This window comes from Pteronotus mesoamericanus, unplaced genomic scaffold (assembly GCF_021234165.1).
Source record: "Pteronotus mesoamericanus isolate MK-2021 breed Mesoamerican mustached bat unplaced genomic scaffold, CSHL_Meso_final contig_169, whole genome shotgun sequence".
NCBI lineage: Eukaryota > Metazoa > Chordata > Mammalia > Chiroptera > Mormoopidae > Pteronotus > Pteronotus mesoamericanus.
In genome coordinates this window covers 7,763,406-7,776,248 of record NW_026555068.1, presented here as the reverse complement: position 1 = coordinate 7,776,248, position 12,843 = coordinate 7,763,406, and the positions used below count along the sequence as shown (strand labels likewise).

Genomic DNA, 12,843 nt, shown 5'->3' with positions numbered 1-12,843 from the left:
ACCTACTATTTCACCACCTGACAAATCTAGTATTTTATCTTTTAATCCCTGTATTATCTGGCTCCTCATCCTGTTTCTGATTCTCATGTTGCCCAGAGCTGGACACATAGAAGACTCAAGAATTAGACTGAATGTGTCCTGAGCTCCTGCTAGACTACCCGTGCCCTCCGACGAGGTAGCACTAGTTACAGGTGGCTTTCGACCATCTGAAATACGGAGAGTTCAAACTGAGACGCTGCAGGTCAAAACCACCCCGGGTTTCGGAAACTGAGTACGATAAAAAGGAATTAAAATATCTCATTTGAAATTTTTCTATTGGGTACATGGTGAAAACTTATTTTGGATATATTGGGTTAAATAAAATGTATCGTTACGTTTTTACTTTTTATGTGCCGCTTTTGAAATTTTTTAATTACTAATGTGGATCACGTTCTAATGGACAGCTCTGGTCTAAAGGATGACAAGATGAGACTATACATTGAATCATGCCATGTCTCTTGTATCTCTTAACGGTTTCTCACAAGACTATCTGAGATTGTAAAAAGGACGTGTGTCGTTCCCCCCACCCCCACCCCCACCCCCGCTCTAGCAGCTTTTAATCCTGGTCCCTGCACACAGAAATCTTGGTTCACAACTCTTTGATCGCCGGGGTCTGGAAAATTTGACAGGCATTTTGAAAGGAAATAGGACACCGGGAGCAAGCCGCGTTTTTTACTTCAGGAAGGTCCTGCTGCGGCGGGCGTAGCAGAAATCAGGCGACACACCCCTGAAGGCTCACCCGGTGGCACAGGAATGCTCCGACCTCTTGTTCTGCGCCCAGCGGCCAGCCAGGCTGTCCACTGCGACCTCTGCAAGATGGCCGCCGTCGAGGGGCGGGGACTCCGCTGTCCCGCCCCCTGCCCCGCCCCCGCACTGCCCAGTGTCGATTGGGTGACGCGATTCGGTGGTGAGCGCTGATTGGGCCATACGGATACGTAAGTTGGGCGGGACCGGAAGGTGGTCTTAGCCCTGGGGTACGGGGGTCTGGGTCTTGACGTTGGTCCCTAGGGGATGTGGAGAGCTGGCGGCATGTCGGCGGAGTTGGGAGTCGCGTTTGCTCTGCGGGCAGTGAATGAGCGCGTACAGCAGGCAGTGGCACGGCGGCCGCGGGTGAGGAAGGGGACCGCGTGGGGACAGTGGGCGGCCACTGTGAGGAGGGGGACACCTGCGTGGGAATGGGTCGTCACGGTGACGCAGAGGGCTCTCCCGGAGAGGCGGGACCCGTCCACCGCCTCAGCGTTGGCGCGGGTCGCAGAGTCCCAAAACAGCTAGCTAAGGGCTTTCTCAGTGACCGCGAGATGAGTCTGTCAGGTTTCCTGGAGGTTGGCTTAGCTGGAACAGAAGGTATCCGCTACTCCGGGAAAATGACCGATCTCCAGGCATCCGTCGCAGCCTTTGCCCATCCCACTTTGTGTAGGAGTCAACAGCCTTAGCGGACGGGAGGAGGGCCAGGCCTGTGTCCAGCAGCGGCAAGAGAAGACGTCTCCTACGAGAGTGCGCAAGGGAGGCCAGATCCGCCTGAGATCACGTGTGTGGCCTAGTAGATGCTCAGTAAATGTCAGGTCCACATGTAGGCGAAGCAGATAGGATTCATTGGAGGCACCAGCTGCACTTGTGCATTTACAGCAGATGGGAGCTGATATCTGATGCCCTTATGGAGAGACTTTTTTCCCCCCTCCTTATATATGTATGTTGTCTCCTCCTGGAATTTCATTAGACCAAGGGTCAGTCAATATCTGCTCCTCTCGGTGCACGTTTAAGCTGGATGATGTGGAGTGAGACAGACCTCAACAGAGGGCCAAGGTTTCTCATCTGTGCTTACAGTGTCAGAACTCAGAATGCTTGCCTCAAACTTGCAGACACAGAGAGTGGACTGGTGGTTGCCGGAGGGAAGGACGGTTGGGGAATGGGTGGAAGAGGTGAAGTGATTCAGAAGTATAAATTGGTAGTTACAAAATAGTCACAGGGATGTAAATTACAGCAAAGGGAATATAGTCCATACTGTTTCACTAATTATGTGCCATGTGGGTACTGGAAAAATCGAGGGGAACACTTTGTAAAGTATGTGATTGTCCAGTCGCTGTGTTGTACACCTAAAACCAATTTTAAAAAATAATATTGAAAGTAAACCTTAATTGAAAAATAAAAATAAAACAAACACACACAACCAAAGAATGCTGGCCTGCTGACAGAAACCTGTACTAGTATAGCCTTGCCTTGGCTACTAGTTAGATATTATCTTGAACAAGTCACTTAACTACCTTGGCCCCGAGTTTCCTCATCTGCATAGGCAAGGGAATGAACTTTGATTGCTCTGAGCTCACTCCTGGAGTTAATGTTCTATGATTCTTAGTGCCTCTCCAAGATAAACGAGGGATTTCCCTAATAAACATCACGCGTGGAGATTGTCCCAGCAAATCTTCCTGTTCTACATTTCTGTCTGGAAACCATCAACTCATCGACATAATCCCAAGAGTTATGGCATGATGTTCTAAAAGGCTGTTAATATAGCCCTCAGAAAGATGAGGAAATTCTTTGTAATTGACATGACTCTTCAGGCCCTTTGAGAATACTGTGATTCTATAAAAATTGCAAAAGGATGATGGGGTACATGAAAATTGAACTATGTAAGGAACCGTGAATTTCCTCTCTTACTGCGTCTGTGTGGATTTTGTTGCAGTAGAATTTGGGGAAGACTCGCTCTTCATATAATGGCCCTGAGAGGAAGGTCAGATAGATCTAATCCTGAATCGAGAGATATTTTTTGTGTCCCTGCCTCAGGTCTGCCGCCCGTCCTTCATTAGATTGAGCAATAGATTACATAATTACCTAAGCGGGCCACTTTTGAAAGTGAATGGAGGCAACATTAATAACTATACCAGGACCAGAAAGAGATTCCAATACTGTTAACCTGGGGGTTTCCGAGACCAAAACTGGCTTCCTTTTAGAGAGTGATGCCTTCCCATAGTGAAGTGATTCTCAAACCTCTAATGTTGGTGTGCAAGAGAATCATCTGGAGAGTTTGTTTAAAAGGAGATTCTCAAGAGTCCAGCCCCAGTGACTCAGATTTAGTAGGTCTGGAGTGAGACCCAGGCGATGCTGACGCAGTTGGTCAAAGACTGCATTTTAAGGAAATATATTGCTTTTACTTACCTGCCCAGCTCTCCTGAGAAATGTCTATTGCTAGATATTAAAGTAGCTTACATATTAGGTTTAAATGCACTGCATTTGAAAGACTTATTGTCAACATTGTTTGGCTCCGATATCCCTGCAGTATTGAAAAATGGAGCTTACCAAATACCAAGTTAAGATCTATGCTGATCTGTCGTACAGGATCTATCTTACAGGATTTATCAGGATAATATTCCCAAACATTCACTCATCGGGCTCTCTCTCTCTTGGCAGGATCTCCCAGACATCCAGCCCCGGCTAGTAGCAGTCAGCAAAACCAAACCTGCAGACATGGTGATTGAGGCCTACGGTCATGGCCAACGCACTTTTGGAGAGAATTATGTAAGAGCCTTTTCCCAAACTGCCTTTGGAAGAGTCATGTTTGCCAAACTTCTGACTTGTCTTTTTTTTTAACCCTGTAGGTTCAAGAACTGCTAGAGAAAGCATCAAATCCTAAAGTAAGTAGATATCTGAATTCTTGAGTTTATATCTAAATCTCAGCATTTCATTTGAAAATTAGACCCATGTTGGTGGCTGAGTTTTAGAGCAGGAGGTTGGGTTTACATTTGCCTTAAGCCCCCAATATTTCTCAGTTAGATTTTCTTTCTTTACTAAGATTATAGTTTTCTCCTTCATGAATTTTTGAAAATGGAGATTTTTAGGAGCTTGCTGTAATCTTGGAACCTTCTGAGATTTGAAAGCTTTTAATCAGTTTATTCTTAATGGGTAACATCTGAAAGATGGAGGGAATTGTTGGGAACAAGGAAGAGAAACAGAACAGAAGCCTTAGATGTTTTTCTAAGTATCCTTAGGAACCTGGCTGAAGATGGTGGTAGTACTTTATTGCATAGACATGAAACGTCAGAAGGGAGTGTGCAAAGTATTTGAGCCAGCTAGGCCTCCGTATAATCTAAGCCAAGCCCTGGTGTGACTCAGTTGGTTGCCCATCATCCCGCTGACCAAAAGGTCATGGGTGCAATTCCCACTCAGGGCACACACCCAGGTTGGGGATTCGATCCCCCACTGGGGCACATACAAGAAGGCAACCAATTGATATTTTTCTCTCTCATTGATGTTTTTCTCTCTCTCTATTGCTTGATCACTCTCCCACCACCTTCCTCTCTCTAAAAGCAATGAAAAAATGTCCTTGGGTGAGGATAAAAGAAAAAAAATCTAAGTTAAACATAGTTACCTTTTTCTTTTCAGGTTCTGTCTTCATGTCCTGAGATTAAATGGCACTTCATTGGTCACCTACAGAAACAAAATGTCAACAAATTGATGGGTAAGATAAAACTCTAAATATGATCATATGATTTTTCTTTTTTAGTTTGTTAACATGTTGAATTACATTTATTGATTTTCAAATGTTAAATCAATCCTGCATTCCTGGGGATAAACTTCACTTGGTCATAAAGTATTATCCTTTTAATACAATGTTTCATTTGATTTGTTAGATAGTGTTTAGAATTTTTGCATCTATATTCACAAGGGACATTAGTCTCTAGTTTTCTTTTCTTGAAATATCTTTATTTGGGTTTCATATCAGGGAAATGCTGGCCTCATAGGATGAATTGGGAAGTATTCCCTCCTTAAGTCTTCTAGAAGAGTTTGTGTGGAATTACTATTAACTCTTCCTTAACCATTTGGTAGAGTTTACCAGTGAAGACTGGAGATTGCTTTGTGGAAAGATTTTTAACTATAGTTTCAGTTTCACTAATAGATATAGGGCTCTTCACATAATCTGTTTCTTCTTAGATGAGCTTTGAATATGTCTTTAAAGGAATCTGTCCATTTCAACTAAATTAATGAATTTATGGGCATAAAGTTGTTGGTAATTCCCTTTATTATCCTTTTAATATCTGTAGAGTCTGTAGTGATGCCAGCTCTCTCATTCCTGGTATTAATAATTTCTGTCTTCTCTTTTTTTCTAGTCTCTCTGGCTAGAAGTTTATCAATCTTCTCAAAGACTGATTTTATTTTTCTCTATTGTTTTATTATAATATATAAGCAAAAATAGTGATGTAACATGGGGTTTATAATATGTAAAAGCAACATACATCACAACAATAGAATAAAGAGTGGAAAGGAAGAAGCAGAGGTTAAGATTCTTAAACTTAATGTGAAATTGTATAAAACCACTTAAAGGTAGACCATGATAAGTAAAACTCTAAAGCAACCAATAAAATAACACAATAAAGAGTAATAAGTCAGCAAAGGTGAAAAAATGGAGTTATTAAAAAATATGTGAAATGGTATCTCATGGTTTTTATTTGCATTTCCCTAGTGACTAATGAAGTTAAACACCCTTTCATATGCTTATTGGACATTTATATATCATTGGAGAAATGTCTATTCAAATCCTTTGCTCATTTTTTAACTGGGTTATTTGTCTTTTTATTGAGTAATAAAAAGTTCTTTATAGATTCTGGGTACCAGACCTATCAGATAAATGATTAGCAATATTTTGTCCAACTCCATGGGTTGTCTTTTCACTGTCTTGATAGTATCAATTCTAGCGCCCTCATCCCAGAAAGTTCAAGAACATGGTGATATCATGCCAGAGAAGCATTTTGGCTTCCACTGGTTAGTCTTTCTTTATTGCCCTCTTGATCTGTTTCTCTCAGTTTGAAGTGAGATTGATCTCTAATTATCAGCCCCTTGGAGCATATGGATACAAATGCTACATGATTGTGGTAGGTTAGCGTTTTCCTCTCGTTACTCATTTTTGCTGATCAGGTAGTGATAGTGTAACATTGGAACTTAATATGTAATAAACTTGCATATAAGTCTTCTTAGCAGAACTGAGACTTAACTGTCTTTTTCTTTTCCTGGAAAATTATTTTTCCATCAACCAAAAGCTATTGCTTGCTTCATTCAGTAAGATACATAAAGAATTACCTTGCCCTCCTCTCATTTCAGCTGTCCCCAATCTCTTCATGCTGGAAACACTGGATTCTGTGAAGCTGGCAGACAAAGTGAACAGTTCATGGCAGAAAAAAGGTTCTCCCGAAAGGTTAAAGGTTATGGTCCAGATTAACACCAGTGGAGAAGAGAGTAAGTGACCAGAACTATATTGCAGATTTCTCTTCCCCCTAGTATGGTGGGAGCCCAGGAAGAATGGCAGGCCTAATTTATCAGATAGCTAAGTTTATAGAAAGAAATCACAGACCTTTAAGTAAGCTGTGTTGTCTAAGATCTAGATGGCACAATGACATCCATGCTGGCCCACAGTATCCTTTAATATGTCATGATTTGTTATTTCTTAATTTTTGAGGAGACAGATGGATAATTGAGAAGGGGATTGTGATTTTGACCTCCTAAAAATTCCCAGAAGTCACTGTCACTCCTGAAAGAAGTTGCAAAATTATATAAAAAGTTACTCTTCTTGGGTCCTAAAAAATAAATTACTTAGTGTTACACTGGGAGAAAATAGAAGGGAAATCACTGTGAGCATCAGGCAGTGAATATCATTACAGGACTTGTATTGAGAGTGTAACCTAGTGAACAGAGCATGGGCTTTGAAATCAGGCACAGCCTGGGTTAGAGCTCTACCACTTTCCAGTTTTGTAATCTTGTATGAATTACCTAATCCCTCTGTATCTCAGTTTCCTTGTCAGGCAATGATAACGTAATATCATTGTTGTGAAGATTGAATGTACTAATGCAGGTAAAGCTATTGGCATAGAACCCTGCACATCTTACTTGTTAGCAATTTGTTTAAAGATCAATCACTTGCTTCCAACCATCAGAGCACCAGTGTTCACCAAATCTTAGCACGAAGTTCAGTATAGGCTTGTGTTTTCCAAATAGACGCTGGAGTCAGGCTACCTGGGTTCAAATCTAGTTTCACAATTTCTATTTGTGTGACCTTGGAAAAGGTACTGAGCTTCCCTGTGTTTCATGTTTGGAATAGAGATAGTAAGAATACTTACTTAGTAGAGTTATTGTATTACAAGAAAAGCACTGAGGATTTGCCACATATGCCTGGCACATAAGTAAGTGTTGGGTAAATTTTAAGAATTATTGTAAATCTGAAATGGACTCCAGATCAAGTCTATTACATCATTTCTTGATAATTAGCTATAATTTTCCCTAATTAAATATGGAAATAAGTGTTCTTAGCACCTACATTTGATAAATGCGGGAAAGACAATATCAATAATCCTTATAACTGCATAACAAATTATCACTTGCTGCAGATTCCTCCTCTAGTGGTTAATTAGCAAGTTCAGTTAAGTTTAGCAAATATATAGTCAGAACTATGTAATATATACTTTACATTTTTTACAATTTTACCAATAAATTATTAAAATTATAGAAATACCAGGTTTGGGGGAAAAAAGCTCTGAAGTTAATCTGGCATTTTGGCAATGTGAATCTTCTTGGTATCCCAAGAAAAGCAATGTTTTTTCTTTTCCCTGTACTCTAGCTGTTCTCAGCTCAGATATTGAGACAGAATCAGGAGAGTTCAATTTATAGCTCTTCTCTTGAGAAATTCAGAACCAGACCAAGAGGGAAACTACATGAAGACCTCAAATAGAGAGTACTCTTTCGGACTCGAGAACAAGAGGCCCTCCTGTCTGAGGGTCACCTCCTCTATTACCAGGGAGGGATGAAAATGGACCCTATCTCTGGGACTTAAAACATTCTGATATAAGGGTCTTCAATTTTTTTTTTTTTTTTTTGTGTGTGTGTGTGTGTGTATGTGAAGGTAAACATGGCATTCTACCTTCAGAGACAATAGCCACAGTGGAACACATAAATGCCAAGTGCCCCAGCCTGGAATTTGTGGGGCTGATGACCATAGGAAGCTTTGGGCATGATCTTAGTCAAGGACCAAACCCGGACTTCCAGGTACTGCGGGCTAGGGATGGGGGATTGCTCATGGGCTAAAGAAACACCTTAGCAAAATGCTGTTGCAGGGCTGGCTATTGCAGTTAACTTCAAAGACATCCCAGATGCTGTCTGTCAGGCATTATTACCCTTTTCTGAACCCTTTTCATTAGGAAAAGAGAACAGGTTCCCAAGACCCTACAGACCTCTCTCAGCTCAGTTTGAACCTGGGTAAAACATGGTCTTTACAGAAAATGAGCTCCTTCAAGGACTGGTAGTTTTCTTGAAAGTAAGAGAATTTGAAGGGGGAAAAAAAAACCCTTTCAGTAACTTCTGGCAACTTTGACAGGCCTTGAAACAATGAGAAATAAATAATCTTTGTCCGAGATATTCAGAGTCAGCCACTTTCAGGCATCTTTAGAGAGGCAGGAATAAAATTAGGTGTCACACTTCTCTTTCTGTCAGATGTTATCGTCCCTCCGGGAAGAGCTGTGCAAAAAGCTGAACATTCCTACTGATCAGGTTGAGCTGAGCATGGGCATGTCCATGGACTTCCAACATGCAGTAAGTGTCCTTCCAGGTACCATTTGATGGTAGGGTCCCCAAGGCCACAGCAAGAATCAGTTTTTGCTGAAGAAACCTTTGAAATGCCTCATCGTAGCCATAGGGCATCCAATAGCAGTGGTTCTCAACTATTCTAATATTCCCCACCCCCTTCTTTTTTTTAAATATATTTTTATTTTATCACCCTCTTATTTTTGAAATGAAATGTACAGAAATTATAGCCTAACACATAATTTAACTTTTTTAACGCCATGTAATTCCCTAAGTGGAATCTAAAGGAAAATAAGAAATTAAACTGTAATTTTTTAAAAGGCATTTTGCTATGTAAATGCTTGGACATAGATATATGACAATAAGTCATGATGAAGCCTGAGGCTTAATCTTATGTGTAGATTCACCATGAATGCAACAGCTATAAAAATATGCGTGATACTGATATGCTATATTGTCAGCTTGGATACATGATTTCCTAGAACAGTAAACAACTTAACAAAGTTCCAGAAATCAAAGTATAAATTTCCCTCTGTGTAGACAGGAGTGGCATTGCTGGAAAACTGTATATATTAAAACAGTGCAAAAATACTTTGTTTTTTGTTGTTGTTTTTTATGATTGTTCAAGTACAGTTGTCTCCACTTTTCCACCACCACTTTACTTTGTTTTTTTAAGTAAAATAGAATTAAGTCCTGTGCAGAGACAATGATAGAGCTATTCCATCTACCAGACCAGGGAACATGAGGGAGGTGTGTGTGCTGCTGTCTCTCTCTCACTCGCGCACCAGGACATCTGGTATACCTGTGAAAGCCAAAGAAATCCTGGCGTATTTCTAAAACACCTCTCCGAGATCATATTGCCCCCAAGGAGAACCACTGCCCCGTCATCCTCCTCAGCTGCATTATCATCCTTAGAGGCCCCTCAAGAGCCAGAATGAGATGCACAGCTTCAGCACTGGCTGCTGTTCATTAGTTTATACTCAGCCCTGAACACTTGCTCTTCTTTCCCACAGATTGAAGTAGGCTCTACGAATGTTCGCATAGGAAGCACCATTTTTGGAGAGCGAGATTACTCAAAGAAACCTGCCCTGGACAAGTCCGCAGCAGACCTGAAAGCCCCAGTGGAGGTGACACAGGCACATTGAGCCAAGGAACGACCAGCAGTGGCCTGTGGGCCCTGTCCAGGAAGACTAACTATGCACTCACCTGGATTTTCATTTTGATATCCCCCAGGTTATAGCACAGCTATGCTCTCCTTGTGACCTGGTGAGAGCATGCTGAGGATCATGCGTACTGATGGAAACCGTCCGTATTTAGTGTCTGACAAAGGAGCTTGCTTCAAGTGGTGGCTCTGTATTAGATTTGAGAAATCCTGGCATTTCTGCAGAACAGATATCAAATCAATAGCCAGGAATTAAGTTCAGTATTGAATCCTGTCCAGGAGCACCAGCCTACCCACAAATGCCTTTCCCAGTTTAAAATTAGGTCACAGATGCCTATAATCTCCAAAGTCAGAGGAATTCCCGTTTTTCTTTTGCTCTAACAGAAAATTCCCTGTGGTTACCAACTTCATGCAAACCCCAGCTAAGCAGTGATCTTTGCCACTCTGAAGGAAGGTGATTTTGCTCCATTTCCACTCACCCAGTAAGTATTTCTCTGTGCTCTAGAATAGCAGTACAGGAAAATGGTTCCAGTTAATGCTCCAAACCCAAACAGTTGATGAGAACTTGTGTCGTTGAAACCGCCCTGTGTTATTGACCCTGAAAATTATAGGGCTACCATAAATGGGACTTGGGCCTCTCTAACTTGGGCCTGAAGAAACAGGACTTTGAGCTTTTTCCCCTGGGCCCTACAATGATGAGAAGTTAATGATACAACTCTCTTTATGGTGATTTCTTCTCAAAGACCAGTGAATCTCGTAGCTCCCCAGAAATGAAAGATTCGTTCAAAGTCCGTTTAGGTTCACAGTTTCAACCAGGCCCAACGCTGAGGTCCCTGCCCCTGAGGAGCGCTGTCCAGGCTGATATACAGGCCTCCCGCCGCGGGGCACACGCACACACTATATTTGTCAGCCAGAATTGCAGCTCTTCTTGTTCGTTGAGAGAGCAGCAGGATACTTTGGGCTGGGTTGTTTATTTCCTAGATGGCTTTTTCTTATTTATTCAAGCCCCAATCTTTAATTTGATGAAATATCTTTCAGAACAGGATGCTGCCACTGAATGTAATTTTGTAAAACTTCAACCATTACGAGCCCTGTACTGTTTCAGTCAGAGCTAGAATGTGATATTTCAGAGTCTATTAAATAAAAATGTGAGTTTGAATTATGCCATCTGTGCCAATTACAAAGCAATTAAAAGATTTATTTTTTGTGATCTGGTGTAGTGAGTGAGTGTAACAGGACAGGGGCGTTGGAACCGACAGGACGCAGCTGTGCCCGTCCCTGGCGTCACTCCAGCTGGCTTTGGACAAGGGTTTCCCTTGGGTCACAGAGGCAGCCAAAGCCACACCATGGATGAAAGAGGGATTCTGAACTTCCATGGGCAAGAAAATGAAATGTTGGCATTTCAGGAATTAGCAAAAATAGAGGTTACCTACCTCTCGCCACAAGGAACTTTTAAATCGCCTCTAGATGGCGACATTGGCCAACCCGCAGGGCAAGCACTCAGGCTCCACTGTCAGCAAATTGCTTGGAAGGGACTCACCCCTCAGTCTCATACCCTCTTTATGGGCAGATGTGGAGGCCAGAGAGGACAACGATTTTCCCGAGTGGCACAGCTAACTCCTGCAGAGCCATCAGGTTCCTTCGGATGAGCCCCTTTGCTACCAGCCAAGGGTCCTGATGGTGGCTCTGGAGCACTTCCAGAAAGGTGAAATGGTCTGAGCCATAACGGGCTCTCTGGCTTGTGCCCAGACATGGAGAACAACAAAGGAGGTGAGCCTTGAGAGGCTGAATCACGCCCTGGTAAGGAAAGTAAACCTAAGCATATTTGTCCAGTGTACCCACTGCAGGCCGGGCTTTTGCGAGGAGAAAACCGAGTAAAGTTGTGACTGTCTTTTGTTATGCGTGATATGAGCAGCAGTCTGAAAACTTCTAGATTTTCGTCAGAGCAGTGACGGCATCCTCAGCAGGTTTCCTGAGTGACAATAGCACACTACCCTGGGTCAGACCCACCGCTGCAGCCCAGCAGCCTCTTGCTTGAGAGTGCCATCCGCAGCCTGGGCCCTTGTCTGCCTGGTGCCGGCCTCAGGTTTGCACACCCAGGGCTCCCAAAAATCCATCAAAGCTTTGTCCTCAGGAAATACTTTATGGATTCTGACTGTTGCATCTCTTAACAAAGCGACCTGTTAATACTCAAATTGTACTCCCTGCTTTTTAAAACATTCACGGCACATGAAGCACTATCCTGTATATTCATTCCCCACCCCACCCCCCGCACCCCACAACATTTGGTAGGGGAATGTAGGCTATTTGCCGATAGTCCTTTGTGGATTGGGCACTTGTCTGAGGTCAGAGCTGGTTGGGGACAGGGCAAGGAATAAACTCAAGCGTCTTAATCCCTGGTCCAGAGCTTGGGCACTATACCACCCCGGCATCTTCTGTTGTCTCAGGCTGTAACAATTCGTAAGTGGCATATTCCTATATTTACAGGCTTAGTTTAAGAGAAACCTATTATCATAAAAGCAATGTATATTTTTAGTCTATTGTAATTGTTGATGCAGAACAAACTTTGAAACTACAAGCAGAGTGCATGAGAAAGAAGGAAAGAATCGAACCCAGCCTGGGTGGAGTTAGCCTTGCCTTCTGTCAGCCATTCTCCCCAACACCCACACTCCCCCTCCGCATTCAAACCGTCCAGTCCTGCAGGCCACTACTCCGAGTGCCGAGTGCCGGAACTCTGCCCTTCGTGCCCTGGAGCTAGACTGGCAGGAGTAAGTCCTGTTCTCCACGACTGGACAAGGAGGAATGGGCTCCAATGGGGCATTCTTAAAATCCAAGACATCTTTGCCCTTCTAGGAAAAAAAAAATGACCCTGTGCTTCCTACCAAAACTCTGAAGGAGGAAGGACTCGCCCACCAGTTCCTGAAGGGCTGCAATAAGGGTGGATGTCGTTACGGTGCAGTTGGAAATGATTTGCTCTGGGAACTGTGACTGTCTTTACCGTGAAATCAGTTGGCCGCTATTACATCAGCCTCGTTCTAAAGGCCAAAGAATCCAAACCATCCACTGAGATGTTTCACTAATCT

General features: G+C 42.7%; 1 protein-coding gene across 1 annotated transcript; it reads left to right on the top strand.

Moving 5' to 3' along the window:
• The first annotated feature begins 1,035 nt into the window (after positions 1-1,035).
• Positions 1,036-10,964, top strand: PLPBP (pyridoxal phosphate binding protein). The gene is made up of 8 exons (XM_054566035.1): positions 1,036-1,149; positions 3,445-3,552; positions 3,633-3,668; positions 4,417-4,492; positions 6,130-6,264; positions 7,922-8,064; positions 8,509-8,607; positions 9,612-10,964. Exons 1-8 carry the CDS (start codon positions 1,051-1,053, stop codon positions 9,741-9,743), a joined length of 828 nt encoding a protein of 275 aa, XP_054422010.1. The 5' UTR covers positions 1,036-1,050; the 3' UTR covers positions 9,744-10,964.
• The last annotated feature ends 1,879 nt before the right edge of the window (positions 10,965-12,843 follow it).

Bases quoted from the DNA above. Each gene is read 5' to 3' on its own strand.
- PLPBP (XM_054566035.1), top strand. From the start codon at position 1,051: ATGTGGAGAGCTGGCGGCATGTCGGCGGAGTTGGGAGTCGCGTTTGCT. The intron at 8,065-8,508 runs GTACTGCGGGCT...TCTTTCTGTCAG, and splicing joins GACCAAACCCGGACTTCCAG to ATGTTATCGTCCCTCCGGGA. The intron at 8,608-9,611 runs GTAAGTGTCCTT...TCTTTCCCACAG, and splicing joins CCATGGACTTCCAACATGCA to ATTGAAGTAGGCTCTACGAA.